Here is a 17,907-nt window from a genome sequence, read left to right as displayed (position 1 = left end):
TCGCTAACCAACCGGCGTAGAGAATTGTAATGTAAACATTGGCTGCTGGCGACACATTTATACACACCTTTGACAAATAAATACACACTATTCATACGTTCTACACATTTACCGACGTACACGACTCAGTATTTCGCATACAAGCGAAGAAAATCTTATGTCTGGTGCTTGTATGATAAACAAGAACCTACATACCTAAAACTGACCGAGAGAAGAAACGAACACCTGCCTATGCTTCCTACGATTACTGTCGTCTACTTTTACCTTATTTCCGGGTATACTTGAAAGATATTCCTACCTACTGTGCAAGAGAGTTTTTGGTATATGCTGTATTGATGCTGATATACAGTTGTCTTGTTCAACCACAAATACGGAGATGGAACCACTGTACTGTGAATTACACTGTGACTTAGCGATCTGTCTAGCTTAGAGTGACTGACCATAACTAAATTCATCATACGTGCTCGCACTTGAATTACTGGTTTTTTATAACGATTTCGTGCTTTAATTGAATTAATTTCATAAAAAGCGATATTTTGACAAATGCTAATGTATTTAGCCCGGTGTTTTATAATCATTTGGCGTTTTATGCTTTTCTTTAATCGTATCATGTACTTACAGTAGGCAACATAATCTGTTTATCTTTTATTCCTAGAAACAACCTTGCTTTTTCTAAAAGAAAAAAAAAAAGTAGAACCATTTCTTTCATTATGACAGCGTAATCGCATACATCATATAGTTTAAATAATTTTAGTAGCATTTGTGTTGTGATCGATTGTCTCGAGTTCGATCATCAAACGCTTCATCATATCATTTCCCTTGCATCAATCGGCTTTTTATTTCTTTATCTCTAAATCTTGGTTTTCTCTCTGTACTGTCGTCCTATAACCTCACACGGTACACTGTCGTCTAGACACCTTGATTATGCAGCATTCCCTCAGTAGTATATAACTGCACTCTCCTTTATCCTTTTATAAACTTATGTTCCCGTTTCCTTCCAATTTTCTCTCCAGTCCCTTTTAACTTTTAATTCAGTATAATTGGGGTTGTTTACCCAATAATACTTAGGAATCAGCGCCGGGCTATATATGGCCAAAATCTATATATAGCCTAAAATCATAAATCTAATCATGCCTAAGCCTGGGTTTTCTGTCTGGATCAACTAATCGAATTAACAATAAAATTTAGGTCTTAAGCCACGGGATCAGTGAATAGGGCTCCGGCGCAAAATATATGTAGTCCAAACTTGTAATAACGTAGTAGCCTACTCTTGTATTTTTATCTGTACTATTCCTTGTAAACTAAGGCAATAACTCATTCCTATTTCTAGGAAATATTGTGTTACATGAATACCGTATGCATAATGATATATAACAAAACTTTTTACACTTGTAGAGGCCAATCATCGTTGACCCTTGTCTGGTATGGATGCGAGTTTCTGGTGAAGATGACGAATGAAATGCCAAAAGACATAAATACATATCATGAAACAATCGCCAAGTTGATATTAACTAGTCGTTGACTTTACTTAGGGTGAGGAGAGACACAGTCACACTCACACTGACTCAAACAGATATTGCTCAGTCAAGGAAAAAAAACAATTTTCAATTTAGCGTTGCCATACGTCAGGATCTTCCTAGACAACTCCTGCATTTACATGCAAAAATATTCGTCTGGGAGGAATTTTACTCTCTCTTATGTTTTTTACCACTCGTTCATTTGCTCAGTTTTCGTCAGCTGGCAAATGTTACTTACTTGACCTGTTTAACACACGTTAGCTGAAATAATCCTTCTTTTTTTGTGTCAAATATTTCATATAGGCCTATAAGGATCTAACCGTTGATGATGTTGAGTGCTTTAGTCAAGTTGCTAACTTGAAGAGATTTGCAGAAAATTACAATAATTATGAAGAATTCCATAAATAGCACACACAAAAATTAGACAAAATACTTCAACAATCAAAGAATATCGAATGCCACTCATGAGTTGCTGAGAATGGAACAATATTTACTAACTGTAGTATCGTATAATGCAAATGTAGAGCGATTTTTTTCGCTGATGCAAAGTCAGTGGCCAAAGGAAAGGAACAAGTTGGGTGTTGATACCATGTAAAGTATTCTGGCAGCACAGTAACATTTCCGACACGCATATTGCAGTCTCTCTCTCTCTCTCTCTCTCTCTCTCTCTCTCTCTCTCTCTCTCTCTCTCTCTCTCTCTCTCTCTCTCTCTCTCTCTCTAATATATATATATATATATATATATATATATATATATATATATATATATATATATATATAGATAGATATATATATATAGATATATATATATATATATATATATATATATATATATATATATATATATATATATATATATATTATTATTATTATTATTATTACTTACTAAGCTACAACCCTAGTTGGAAAAGCAGTATGCTATAAGCCCAGGGGCTCCAACAGGGAAAATAGCTCAGTGCGGAAAGGAAAAAAGGAAAAATAAAATATTCTAAGAAGAGTAACAACAATAAATATCTCCTATATAAACTATAAAAACTTCAACAAAACAAGAGGAAGAGAAATAAGATAGGAGAGTGTGCTCGAGTGTACCCTCAAGCAAGAGAACTCTAACCCAAGACAGTGAAAGGCCATGGTACAGAGGCTATGGCACTACCCAAGACTAGAGAACAGTGGTTTGATTTTGGAGTGTCCTTCTCCTAGAAGAGCTGCTTACCATAGCTAAAGAGTCTCTTCTACCCTTACCAAGAGGAAAGTGGCACTGAACAATTACAGTGCAGTAACCCCTTGGGTGATGAAGAATTGTTTGGTAATATGTGTTGTCAGGTGTATGAGGATAGAGGAGAATATGTAAAGAATATGCCAGACTATTCAGTATGTATGTAGGCAAAGGGAAAATGAACCGTAACCAGAGAGGAGGATCCAATATAGTACTGTCTGGCCAGTCAAAAGACCCCATAACTCTCTAGCGGTAGTATCTCAACGGGTGGCTGGTGCCCTGGCCAACCTACTACCTATATATATATATATATATATATATATATATATATATATATATATATATATATATATATATATATATATATATATATATAAAGATGAAGGTTAGATTATGCCAAATGCCCAGGGCATGTGTTGAGTGGAGGGGCTGCGAGGATCATGCTTCCTGGATTTTTCATATTCAGATAGGCCTATAGCAACACTAATTTTCATGGAGTGATAGATTTCTATTAAATGGGACAAATGCATGCTTCCAAGCTTTTCAGCTAGTAGGTTGATTAATTAGGCACCAGCCACCCGTTGAGATACTGCCGCTAGAGTTAATGGGTCAGATAGTACTATATTGGATCCATCTCTCTGGTTACGGTTAATTTTTCCTTTGCTTACAACATAGCCTACACCGAATATTCTTGCCTATTCTTTACACATTCTCCTCTTTCCTCATACACCTGATAACACAAGGATAACCGAAAAAAGAAATATTCTTCACTTGAGCGGTTAATTAGTGCATGTAATTGTTCAGTGGTAATTTTCTCAAGGCAAGGGTAGAAGAGAATGTAGAAGAAACTCTTTAGCCTTGGTACCTTCTTTCATCAATATAACATCATCAAACTTAGTGCGTGACAGTCTATCAAGCGCTTATTTACACGCAAGTGATTTAAATATACATAAACATACTATTATGGTAAATTTTCTCGATTATGATTTTATTACGTAGTTGAATTCTCATTCACAAACAAGTTTTCGGACCTTAAAACGAAAGTTAGCTGAATTACTTTCTCTTCTCTGGCAATTTCACCACTGTCTTTCAAAGAATGTAGGAGATATTTCAAGATTAATATTTCTAATGCAGTCTAGACTAATTAATTAATGATGGTTGGTGGAGGTAAAAGAAAATGGTTTATAAAGTCGGCTTACTTCCAAGAGATTTGAATTGAGAGATAATAAGACGAGGAGGCTGGGAACCCCTTCCCTTGTATTATATACTCCTGTGAGACATCAAAGAGGTGGAGCTGGCGGGAGAGTGACTGCTCCCTTCACTCTAATTTTGGGATGTCTGAATGTGCGTGGATATAGTACGATAGAGAGTAAAAGATGCGAGATTGGAAGTATGTTTAGGAATAGAAGGATGGATATATTGGCTTTGTGTGAGACAAAGATAAAAAGGAAGGATGAAGTGATTTTTGGTGGAAAGACTGGTAGAGTGTCTGGGATTGAAAGGGGAAGAGTAAGAGAGGGTGTGCCTTTATTGCTGAGTAAATAGATGACAGGTAAAGTAGTGGAATGGAAGGAGATATCATCTAGGTTAATGTGGGTAAGGGTTAGGTCGGGTCGGGAATGTTGGGCTTTTGTTAGTGTATATGGGCCAGGTTGTGAGAAAAGAGAAGAGCGGAATGAGTTCTGGAATGAATTAACTAAGTGTGTAGAGGGACTAGGTGGAAGGAATTATGTAGTTGTCATGGGTGACTTAAATGCTAGAGTGGGCACTGGAGAGGTAGAAGGTGTCATTGGGAAGTATGGCATACCAGGTGAAAATGAGAGTGGTGAGAGACTAGTAGATATGTGTGTTGAGCAACAGATGGTATTAAGTTCGAGCTTTTTCAAAAAGAAAGATAAAAACAAGTATATATGGGTAAGAGTGGCAAATGGAAGAGTGGTAGAAAGGGTTTTAATGGATTATGTGTTAATAACTAAAAGAGTGTTTGGAAGATTGAAAGACATGCACATGTTTACGGGTATGACTAACGGTATGTCTGATCATTTTTTGGTGGAAGGAAAATTTGTTGTAGCAAAATAGTGGGGGATGTAAAAGGGAGCTGGTGAGGGTTGAGGAGTTAATAAAACCAGAGGTAAAAAGTTAGTATCAAGAAAGGTTGAAAATGGCATATGACAGAGTGAAAGTAAGAGAAACTGGTAATTCAAAGGAGGAATGGAAGTTATTAAAAGAAAATTGTGTTGGAATTGCAAGTGATGTGTGTGGTAAGAAGTTTATTGGAGTCAGCATGAGGAAGAGCAGTGAATGGTGGAATGAAGGAGTGAAGGTAAAAGTGGAAGAGAAAAAGAGGGCTTTTGAAGAATGGCTACAGATTAATAGTGTAGAGAAGTATGAAAAATATAGATAGAAAAATGTGGAAGTAAAGTGCAAGGTAAGTCAGGCAAAGAGGGCAGCTGACCTGAGGTGGGGTCAGGGATTGGGTCGTTCATATGAAGAGAATAAGAAGAAGATTTGGAAAGAAGTGAAGAGAGTAAGGAAGGCTGGTTCGAGAATTGAGGAGACAGTTAAAGATGGAAATGGAAGGTTGTTAAAAGAAGAGGAGGCAAGGAAAAGGTAGGCGGAATATTTTGAAAGTTTACTGCATGTTGAGGATAATAGGGAGGCAGATATAATTGCTGTTGCAGGTATTGAGTTGCCAGTGATGGGAGATGAGAATGAGAGAGGGATTACAAGAGAGGAAGTGAGGAGAGCACTAGATGAAACGAGAGTAGGAAAAGCACCTGGTATGGATGGTGTGAGAGCTGAAATGTTGAAGGAAGGGGGTGTAACGGTACTTGAATGGTTGGCGAGTGTGTTTGATATGTGTTTTATGTTGTCAATGGTACCAGTAGATTGAGTTTGTGCATATATTGTACCACTCTATAAAGGTAAGGGAGATGTGCATGAGTGTTGTAATTCAAGGGGTATTAGTTTGTTGAGTGTGGTTGGAAAAGTGTATGGTAAAGTACTGATTAATAGGATTAAGGATAAAACAAAAAATCCAATCTTAGAAGTACAGGGTGGTTTTAGAAGAGGTAGGGGTGTAAGAATGAGATTTTTATAGTTAGGCAGATATGCGAGAAACATTCAGCAAAAGGTAAGTGTATGTTGCGTTTATGGATCTGGAGAAAGCGTATGATAGAGTTGATAGGCAAGCGATGTGGAATGTGATGAGGTTATATGGAATTGGTGGAAGGTTGTTGCAAGCAGTGAAGAGTTTCTACAAAGGTAGTAAAGCGTGTGTTAGGATGGGAAATGAAGTGAGCGATTGGTTTCTGGTGAGAGTGGGCTAAGACAAGGATGTGTGATGTCGCCATGGTTGTTTAACTTGTATGTTGATGGAGTGGTGAGAGAAGTGAATGCTTGAGTGTTTGGACGAGGATTGAAACTGATAGAAGAGAATGATCATGAATGGGAGGGAAATCAGTTGTTGTTTGTGGATGATTCTGTACTGGTTGCAGACTCGGAAGAGAAGCTTGGCCGATTAGTGACAGAATTTGGAAGGGTATGTGAGAGAAGGAAGTTGAGAGTTAATGTGGGTAAGAGTAAGGTTATGAAATGTGTGAGAAGGGAGGGTGGTGCGAGGTTGAATATCATGTTGAATGGAGTGTTACTTAAGGAGGTGGATCAGTTTAAGTACTTGCGGTCTGTTGTTGCAGAAAATGGAGGAGTGGAAGCAGATGTATGTCAGAGAGTGAGTGAAGGATGCAAAGTGTTGGGGACAGTGAAGGGAGTGGTAAAGAATAGAGGGTTGGGCATGAATGTAAAGAGAGTTATGTATGAGAAAGTGATTGCACCAACTCTGATGTATGGATTGGAGTTGTGAGGAATGAAAATATCCTTCTGAGGCCTTTGTTCTCAAATCTACTAAATCTATTGGAGATTGTTTCATTGTCATACCATGACTCATGTCCATAGGGTAACACTGATCTCACTAAACTGGTATATAGTCTGATTTTTATATGTAGTTTCAGGCGACTTGATTTCCAAATTTTTCTTAACCCAGCCACTGTCTAATTTGTTTTTTTCAATCTTTCGCTAAACTCTATTTCTAAAGACCCAGTATTGGAGATAATAGTTCCTAAATATTTGAATAATTCTACCTCATTAATCCTTTCTCCTTCCAATGATATTTCATCTTCCATTTGCTACTTCGTTCTCAGCATCTCTGTCTTTCTTCTTTTTATCTTCAGCCCAACCTTGTGGAATATTTCATGCATTCTTGTAAGCAAACATTACAAATCGTGTGGTGTTTTGCTAACAAGGACAGCATCATCATCATACTCTAGGTCGGCTAAATTCCTATCACCAATTCAGTCCAATTCTTCTCCACCATCTCTGATTGTTCTATGTATTACAAAATCCATGAGGAAAATAAACAACATAGATGACAACACATTCCCTTGGAGTACTCTGCTATTCACTGAAAATTCATTTAATAAGACTCCATTAACATTAACTTTGCACTTGCTATGCTCATGGACAGACTTAATCAAATTTACATATTTAAGAGGAATTCCATGATAATGCAGGACTCTCCACAAAATTGGCCAGTGCACGCTATCAAAGGTTTTTTCATAGTCCACAAATGCCATCAAAAGGGGATTTCTATATTCTACAGCTACGCATTGCTGTAGGCTACATGTCTCAAAATGAGAATTTGGTCAGGGCAACTTCTACCTTTTCTAAATCCTGCTTTTTTTATCTCTCAGCTTTTCATTAATCAATCTTTCTCTCCAGTCTCTTTAGAATAAGCATACTATATATTTTCATAACAACTGACGTAAGTATTATGCCTCTGTAATTATTGCAACCAATCAGGTCTCCTTTTTTTGCAATTTTCACCAACTCTCCGAACTCCTATTCATCAGGCTTTGCCTCTTCATAACACGTTCTACAAAATAATCTTGTAAGTAGACTGGGAGTCTCTTAATTTTCAGCCAGTATCATCATGGCAGTTATTCGTATCCATATCCAAGAGCTTTCCATCTCTTTAGTCTTTATAGGATAGATTCGACTTCAAACACTGAATTTATTCATGGACACATCAAGGTCTTTATCAGCTTCAAGTATATCAATCAAATTATTCCTTTCCTATCTCCTATTCACAAAATCACTAAAGTGTTTCATCCAACGTTGTCTTTCTTCATCTTCCGTTGCTATAACAGAGCCATCTCTCTTTTTGATGGGTATAGGCTTCTTCTTCTTTGCCCCCATAGAGATTTCATTAATAATTCTATGAGCAATTTTTACACCATAGACACTTTCTGAATTCATGACTTTGTCAGCCTCATCTGCCTTACTGTCTACATATTCTCTCCAGTCATTCCTGGCTTTTCTTTTCACTTCACTATCAATACTGGAATACTTAGCAATATCTGCCTTGTAGTTTTCATCACTTCCTCAAAAACTTTCAACAATCAATTTCTGTCTTTTTCTCCTTTTCATAGTATCCAAAGTATCATTTGATATCCATGGCTTTCTCCTTGTAACTGCGTGTCCCAAGACTTTACTACCAACTGACTGATAAATGTTCTTAATATCACACTATTCTTCATTAATTGTGTTCTTCATCTCTTAAAGTCTCTAAGACTGCAAATCGATTTCTACATTCAATTGCAAATGTTTCTCTGTGCTCTTCCGCTAAAAGCTTAGTTGTATCAAACCTACACATTTTATCTATCTTTGTGTTGGGTGCTTTCAGTTTTAATTTCAGTGTGGCAATAAGGAGCTGGTGGTCACTACCAATATCTGCACCTCTATAGCTTCTTACATTTCTCGGAGTCCTCTTTCTCCCTTTAATAATGGCAATTTGATATCTGATTTTTGTAATTGCCACATTATTATAAGTTTGAGGTGTTGGGGTTAACGTAAAACCAAAGACATCGTCAATACTGACTTTATTAATTAGAAAATAACTCAAAAAAGCAAATGGACATTGGCGAACCTCGGGTCGGCAGAATACAAAACAAGGAAAAGCATAAAACGTTATAAAAGTATAGATGACGCAAGGGTACAAAAGTATTGGAATTTTTAGGAGAGGATTCAATCATTTATAATGCAAAACAACAAGCAAACAAAATAAGGAATAAAACTCTGTTATATTCAATAGTAAAATAACAATAATAAATCAATATAGGACATTTCCTTTCCCTTTAGATTAAGATATCCTCTATAATCAAAGATTCAGTCTATCAGTTGGTTTAACCACTCTACCCGATCTACATAGTGGTAATGGTTCAGGCAATGACACGTTACTAGAAATAACTTATTTGCAATAGTAGGCTCAACCGAAATTTCAGACTCACTAAAGTTCTTACTATTCTCACTGCTTAAACCAGTTTTAGAACTTCTAACAATTGGAATAAGAGACGAAATAGGTTCAGAGAATTAACTATTTGCTGGGTTGCTAATAGGAACAATATAGTCATCCGAATTAGGAGTGAATCTAGGCATTAATTGATCAGCACGGCTTTTCCATATCATGTTACCAAAATTCTTCAGCTGTACATTATAATTTCTAATACTAAGCACTTCAATAATTTTACCTGGCAGCCAAGTGTTCCCAACAACAATTTTTTTTTTTTATAAATACTGCATCATCAGCAACATATTTAGACTTCAAATTTGCAATAATTTTTCAATTCTTTCTCTTTCTTATTCTGGGGTTTAATCCTCTCAATTAAACCACGAAAACTGCGATTGAACATCATATCAGATGGGGATTCTACTGTCCTTCTATAATTGTACAGAAATCTACACAAACGTGTAGTGATATTCCCCTCTTTGAATTCAACGAGACCCTCTTTAAAAGTCTTAACTGCTCTCTCTGCAAGCCCATTTGATGATGGATTGTACAGAGCAGGTGTAGCATACTTAATGTCATTCCTCCACAAGAAAGTCTCCATCTCACCAGAAACAAAATATTTAGCATCATCAGAAACAAGTACACTGGGTAATCCAAAATTGCAAAAAACTAAGTCTCAATTTCTCAATAGTTATATTTGATACAGTTGATTTAGTTACATGAATATCCAAAAATTTAGTGTAAGAATCAATGATTATCAAAAAATAGTTTCCATCGATGGGGCCAGCATATTCTATATGTACTCTATCCCATGGTTAACCAGTCTCTAGCCACAACAATATAGAAGATTTAGGAGTTTGATAGTTTTTAAAGCATACATTACATGATTTTGTCATTTCACTAATGTCTTGTTATATTCTTGGCCACCATACCCAATTGTGTGCTTCAGCTTTCATTGCACAAATACCATTATGACCAACATGTAATTGTCCAACACTACATTTCACATATGACTTGGAATAATCACACGGTTTCTATACAAAAGTACATCATCATAAAGGCTTAAATTGTCTTTCACTTTGGAAAAATCAGAAATTAAAGGATCATTAATCTAGCAATATTTCACACAACTGATTACTTTCTTAAGCGCAGGATTGCATTCAGAAAAAGATTTAATTGATTTAAAAGATAAATTTTTATCATCCAAAGCTTGAACTATATGTACATATTCAGTAGGGGTAGGTTAATCCAAATCCGAATCAGAATGGGGTAACCGACTTAAAGCATCTGCGACAACGTTGTCCTTGCCAACTTTAAAACATAAATCATAATCAAATTGAGATAGCAGCAAGGTCCAATATTGTACCCTAGCATTAGCAATCATAGGTACCAACTTAGTTCTGCCAAATAACCCAAGTAAAGGTTTGCGGTCAGTTTTGATCACAGATTTGCAACCCAACAAAAAATATTCAAACTTGGATACACCATAAACCAAAGCTAAAGCGTCCTTGTCCAACTGCGAGTATTTCAACTCAGCAGCTGACAATTTCTTACTGGCAAAGTAGACTGGTTTTCAATACCATTGAATTTCTGCAGTAGAACACATACCACGCCCACTGGAGACTCATCCACTTCTACTACTGCTGGACTATCCCTGTCAAAATTAGCAAGAAAATTGGACCTTGATAACTCAGCTTTGACCATACTGAATGCATTAGCCTCACTATCAGACCATTTAAATTTTGAATTTTTCTTCAAAAGACCATATAGAGGAGAAAGTACACTAGAAAAAATAGGAACAAATATTCGTATAATAAGTAACCATTCCCAAAAATGTTTTCACTTCAGAAACAAACTTTGGAAAAGGGGTTTCCAGAATTACGGCTATTTTCTTTGTTGATGGCCTAATTCCTTCTCCTGAAATGACATAGCCTAAGTATTCTAAATTACTAGTATTTAAAACAGTTTTATTTCTATTAATGGCAACATTATGCTTCTGAAGCTCTCTCAAAACTCTATTTAGTCCCTCATCGTGTTCACTTTGCATCTCTCCCCCAATAAAAATGTCATCTAGAAAAGCAAAAACACCATCAATATGCATTAAAATTTGAGAAATGAACCTCTGAAAGATAATGGGTGATGAAGAAACACCAAAGGGAAGTCTTTTATACTTAAATAATCCCTTGGGAGTGTTTATTACTAGCAACTTTTGACTATCAGCATCTACAGGTAACTGTAGGTATGCATCCTTAAGATCAGTTTTTGAAGAGATTATACTCATACCCACTATAGCAGATATTTCCTCAAGTCTAGGTAAAGGATATTTCTTACAAGCAATATTGTTATTAAGATATTTTAAATCACCACAAATTTGCATAGACTGTTTATCACTTTTCAAAACAGGCATGATAGGAGCTGCCCAATCACTAAATTTAACAGGTTCTATCACATCCTCCTCCACAAGCTTACCTAATGCATTTTTAACAAGCTTTACATATTCACTATCAACAGGCCTAGATTTATGGAATTTAGGAAGTGCACCACTTTTCAAATGAATTTTAGCTACTACACTAGTAACAGACAAGTTAGGATCATTGATGAACTGCTCTGACTGGGAGTTAGGATCCAAAACAGAATTAAGCTCTACCTCATCTTCAATTCCTATTAAAGAAATACCCAATTTTGGCATTAAATCTTTACCACACAAATTGGCGTTAGGGTCTTCAACCACATAGAAACCAAGACGGATGTTGTAATCTTTGAATTTCACATTAACAAAAACCTTGCCAATTACATGAATAGAATTATTTCCATATGCTTTCAGCCCTTTACTACTATGCTGAGCAGACAAGCCTAAACTTTGAACATATTTGCAATTCAGAGTTGAAACCACAGCACCACTATCTACTTCATATGGAATATCAGTATCATTCAACTTCAAGATAATCTTTGTTCTGATTGGTTCAGCATTATCCCAACCACTCTCCAAATTAAGCATGTGATCTGATTCTGAATCATCAGACTCATCCTTTGAATTAAGCAATTGATTACAATTATCATCATCAAAATCTGAATTAGCACATTCAGCTAAAGCATTTACTTTCTTTTTCTTAGACTTGTGAAACGGACTTTTACCATCACTGTTCTTTTCCACACTTGGCTTAGGTGAAGCCTTTTGCCCCTGATTTGACTCTATAAAGCGAGGACAAACACGTTTCAGGTGCCCTTTTCTATTACAGAAAGAACAAGGTAAATGGGAAAATCTGCAATTTTCACTACGATGAGGATAACCACAATGTCTACAACTAAAATTATCTTCACGTGTGGTTGCACTATAATTTAAATTTAAAGCATTAGCACTATCACTTAAACCAACTTTCTCAGAACAGAAAGCTTTCTCAAAATTCAAAACTCTTTCAAGGGTTTCTGACGAAGTCATAGTTTGCAAATTCAAATTTTCAGCAGCCAAATTCGGAAAATAAACTTCATTATCAATAGCCATAAGCAATTGATCTCTGACTCAACCGTCAAAGGCAATACCAGAATCACAATCTGAAGCTAAGGATTTCAGATCAGCATAAAGATCGCGCAATGAATCACCACCATGTTTCTTCCTTTGCTGAAACTTAATCACAGATCTGTGATAGGACGGTTTCACAATAAAATGGGTTTTCAAAAGAGAAACAATATCATCAAATTTTAAAGATGCACCATAAGGTAATTTAGGTGCACAGAGAGGAGCTAAAACACTGAAAGTCTTTGTACCTAAAGAAATAAGTAGACTGTTTTTCTTCTTAACCTCCTTAGTGATGCTATAGTGACCAATATGTGCTTGCAGCATAGACAACCAAACATCTAGCTTGCTCTTTTGAGGATCAAAAGGATCAATCTTACTTTGGGATCCCGAAGCCATCGTAGAACACTAGAAATCGTTGAATCCACGTAACCAATCATGGGTAAAAACCAAGTTGGGCAGTTTAGGCAAACAGGTTAGGCAGCAGAGCAGGTTTACTAGCCAGTCTAAAAACTGGGGAAAAATACAGCTTACCAAACCCAATGGCACAATTCTTCCACAAAACAATGGCATCACTCCCAGGAAACAGGATGACATCCAGATAGCCTAGAAGTGTAGCCGAAATGCAAGGGCGCTAGCCCAGGAACTTTGATCCGGACTTCTGTATAAGGCATACACATGGGTGAAAACCAGCGTCATGAAACCTGCTCACAAAATCAACATCCTGCATCCAGACTTCACTCGTCGCCACTTTATTATAAGTTTGAAATGTTGGGGTTAGCGTGAAACCAAAGTCATCGTCAATACTGACTTTATTAAGTAGAAAATAACTCACAAAAGCAAATGACCATTAACGAATCTCGAGTCGTCAGTAGAAAAAAACAAGGAAAAGCATAAAACGTTCTAAAAGTATAGATGGTGCATGGGTACAAAAGTATTGGAATCTATGGGAGAGGATTCAATCGTTTATAATGCAAAACAATAAGCAAGCAAAATAAGGAATAAAACTCTGTTATATTCAATAGTAAAATAATGATATTAAATCAATATATGACACAAATGGTGAAGTCCATTTATGATGTAAATGTTCTTGTGTTGAAAAAGAGTACTTCCAATGACAAGATTGTTTGCTGAACAGAAACTTATGAAAGGTGCTCCATTTTCATTTGCAACTTCGCCAAGACCCTCTACACCCATCACATTCTCTATCCCTTGATTATTTCTTCCAACTTTAGCACTGAAGTCGCCAATCACGATTTTCATATCTCTCTCAGGGATCTCATCTATAATCCTCTGCAGTTCTATAATACTCATATTGCACTGCTTTGATTTGAACTTTGTTAGTAACAATCTACTATATTCAGCTCTCCATCACCATTCCTACCCCTTTCCTTCCAACTCCATCTAATCTTCATGAGTGTGTGTATATATATATATATATATATATATATATATATATATATATATATATATATATATATATATATATATATATATATATATATATATATATATATATATATATATATATTGCCTTGGTCTAAAGTTTCCTCACTAATCCCCTTACGTGTTTCACGTAGGGCCAAGATATCCAAACTATATTTCATAAATTCCCTCTCTTTTGCTGTAACTTCCCAATCTGATTCATGGTTCTAACATTCCAATTACCTATTTTCAAATTTTCTTAGTATTGATAAACCGGGAGATTCTTAGTACCCTGCTACACCCGGGACTGGGGTCCATTCTGTCATCTTTTCTTTCCATGACTGACTAAATCCAAAGAAGATTCATTGGCTAGATACATCAAAGGATAGCCAGTTCCTTGTGATGCGCAGTCCCTATCTAACTAAGGCAAGTGACCCCTGCCGGTCTATATTAATTCTAGTAAGATCAACCGCCAGGCATCAGGATCCTTTGACTGGCCAGACAGTAATGCATTGGATCCCCCTCTCTGGTCACGGCTTATTTTTTCTTTGCCTACACTTACACAGAATAGTCTGGCTTATTCTTTACATATTCTCATACACCTGACAACAATGAGATACTTAACACTTCTTCACCCAAGGGGTTAATTACTGTACTGCAATTTGTTCAGTGTATTTTCCTCTTGGTAAGGGTAGAAGAGACTCTTTAACTATGGTAAGCAGCTCTTCTAGGAGAAGGACACTCCAAAATTAAACCATTGTTCTCTAGTCTTGGGTCGTGTCATACCTCTGTACCATGGTCTTCCACTGTCTTGGGTTAGAGTTCTCTTGCTTGAGGGTACACTCGGGCACTATTCTGTCTTATTATTTTTTTTCTTCCTCTTGTTTTTTTTTTTAAATGGTGTGTTGGGCAAGCTTAATAGCAGGGCATTGGATACCTGGTGGTTTATCAGGAGGTTGTCTTTTCCTTTTTCTGATTCTTTTTCTTCTCAAAACCATCCTTACTGTCCTCCCTTCAGTTGAAGTGACTATCCTGGAGGGTATTTAGCCTTGCATGGTGTATCGGCTCCTCCATGTTGACCAGTTTTTCCGACTTTTTATTATAGTCTATGGGTATCATCAATCACTTTATTTATAATTCTGTACATATTGTTTTTGTTATAATTCTTGTTAATCTAGTTTTTAAGTATGATGTCTCTTTTTTATTTCTATTAATTCTTATGCTGTCTGGAGACATTGAGCGAAATCCGGGACCAGTACGTCCTAGATTTCATCAATGTCGTCTTCTGTATTGCAATATTCTTGGTCTTCATGCAAATATTCAAGACCTTACAGTTGCGTCCAGACAGTATGATATTCTTTTGTGCTCAGAAACTTTGGTTTCTAATATGAGGCACTCATCTGAGCTCCTTATAACTAGTTTTAAGAAGCCAATAATGTTGAAACGTGATGCCATTCCTAGGGCCAGGGGAATGGCGGTGTATATTAGGACCGAGTACCCTGCTTCTCATAAGTCGTGCTATGAATGTGGAGGTCATGAGATTCAGGTAATAAAAGTTTGTGGCAGGCATAACAACTTTTATTTGTGTTCGATCTACCGGAATCCAGATATGGATGATTCTATCTTCGATTGTCTTCTTACCATTATGGCTAAGATACAAGAAGATGATAGAAAGGCTTCTTTTGTCTTTGTTGGTGATTTTAATGCTCACCATAGGGAGTGGTTAAGTTCTATCTCTCCTACCGATCGCCATGGCTTAAGAGCTTTAGACTTTGCCTCTGAATCAGGCTGTGAGCAAATCATAAATGAAGCTACTCACAGGTCTGGTAATTGCTTGGACCTCGTATACACTGACTCCCCTGGCATTATAACTAGTAAGGTTGGTTCTCCAGTCGGGACATCTGATCATGCCGTGATTTCATTAGTAGTGAAGACTGAGCAGCCTGTCCCTGATATATCATACTCGTGTAAAATTTATATGAAATCCCAAGCAGACTGGAATGGGATTTTGCATGATCTTATGTGCTTAAATTGGTCACAATTATATAGTAGTGTGGGTGGATCCTGTTTTCCCTTTGACTGAGAATCTAGTCAACATAATTGACAGGTGTATCCCTTCTTGTGTGCTAAGGTACCGAGTGAAGGACAAACCGTGGTTCAATGATGATTGTAGACGTGCTTATTTGGAGAAGCAGGAGGCCTATCACCTTTGGAAGGGTAACAGATCAGAATTGACCTGGTACAACTATACTCAGCTTCGAGTTTTTGCTCAGAGAGTTTATGCCTCAACTGAAAAGGAATACAATTTAACCATAAAAGAAACCCTTTCTGGTACAACTCAGGAACATAAATGGTGGTCTACCCTTAAATCTGCACTCTTTGGTGTAGATGTAACAGTTCCTCCTTTACTTAAACCAGATGGCTCAGTCACTCCCTGTCCAAAGGAAAAGGCAACCCTTTTGGCTGATGTTTTTGACAGTAAACAGAGTAATGAAAAACTTGAACTTCCTCATTCCTGTTTTCCTGAAGCTAAACTAACTAGTTTAGCTTTTTGATCTCGTGAGATTAAAGCTCTGTTGATGGACCTTGATGCTTATGGAGGTATAGACCCAAATGGTATATTTCTTTTGTTTTTTATAGACAGCAGATTTCTTAGCTCTAAAGTTATCTATTATTTTGCGCAAGTTAGCAAGAAGAGGAGCTTTTAGCACTTGTTGGAGAATTGGTAATGTTACTCCTCTATATAAATGTGTTTGTGGTAGCTCAAGTCCAACTGATTACCGGTCACTTTCCATAACTCCCATATTATCTAAAGTTTTTTAACGTCTTCTGGCAAAACGTCTTAATAGGTTTGCTGAAGGTAATCACCTACTCCCTAGTTTGCAATTTGGTTTTCGTAAAGGCCTTGGAGCATGTGATGCCCTTCTTACAATCTCCAATGCTATACAGAAATCCCTTGATTGTGGTCAGTAAGTTCATATGATTGGCCTTGATTTTAGTGCTGCCTTTGACCGTGTTAATCATGAGGCCCTTGTTTCAAACTGAAACCGTTGGGAGTGAGTGGGTCGTTTCTTAGCATTATTACTGATTTTTTAAGTAATAGATCTCAAAGAGTTGTTGTTGATGGGCACCATAGTGAGTATAGAAATGTGATATCCGGTGTTCCACAGGGTAGTGTTCTTGGCCCATTACTTTTCATGCTATATACACATGACATGTGGTTTGGCCTAGAAAACAAGCTTGTTGCATATGCAGATGATGCTACTCTGCATCAATTCCATCCCCTGAATGTAGATCTGGGGTTGGTGAATCCTTTAATAGAGATTTAGCTAAAATTAGTGCATGGTGCAAATTATGGGGTATGAAGTTGAATCCTAACAAACCTCAAAGTATGATTGTAAGCAGTTCAAGGACGGTGGCTCCTCAAAATCCGGGTCTCAGTATTGATAATGTTTTTTTTTTTTTTTTTTTTTTTTTTTTTTTGTATGACTCTTTTAAAATGTTAGGTGTGATTCTCGACAGCAAATTTACTTTTGAGAAACACATTAGGTCTGTGTCTTCTTCAATTGCACAAAAAATTGGCTTATTGAGAAAGTCTTACAAGATTTTCGGTGATCACTCTATTCTGAAGAAGTGTTTTAATTCTTTCATTCTACCTTGTTTTGAGTATTGTTCCCCTGTCTGGTGTTCAGCTGCTGATTCTCATCTTAATATGTTGGACAGAAACTTACTGTCTATTAAATTTCCTATTCCTGATCTAGATATTAATCTTTGGCACCGTCGTTCAATTAGTTCACCATGCATGTTGCATAAGATTTTTCATAACTCTGACCATCTTTTGCATTCAGATCTTCCTGGACAATTCTATCCTGTTCGTAATACTAAGCAGGCA

General features: G+C 36.7%; 1 protein-coding gene across 5 annotated transcripts in view; it reads right to left on the bottom strand.

The window, feature by feature from the left end:
• Nucleotides 1-593, bottom strand: part of Gip (hydroxypyruvate isomerase-like protein Gip) — a 179,430-nt gene extending 178,837 nt beyond the window's left edge. Inside the window, exon 1 of one of the 5 annotated variants that reach the window (XM_068383191.1) lies at nt 303-593. In XM_068383191.1, the coding sequence (XP_068239292.1) occupies nt 303-578 (276 nt within the window). In that variant the 5' untranslated portion in view covers nt 579-593. The other 4 variants (XM_068383193.1, XM_068383195.1, XM_068383194.1 and 1 more) reach the window with 4 other exon arrangements.
• Between the last annotated feature and the right edge of the window lie 17,314 nt (nt 594-17,907).

This window comes from Palaemon carinicauda, chromosome 11 (assembly GCF_036898095.1).
Source record: "Palaemon carinicauda isolate YSFRI2023 chromosome 11, ASM3689809v2, whole genome shotgun sequence".
NCBI classification, from domain to species: domain Eukaryota; kingdom Metazoa; phylum Arthropoda; class Malacostraca; order Decapoda; family Palaemonidae; genus Palaemon; species Palaemon carinicauda.
Note: the sequence above shows the minus strand (reverse complement) of the source record. Positions and strands in the feature narration are given on the sequence as shown.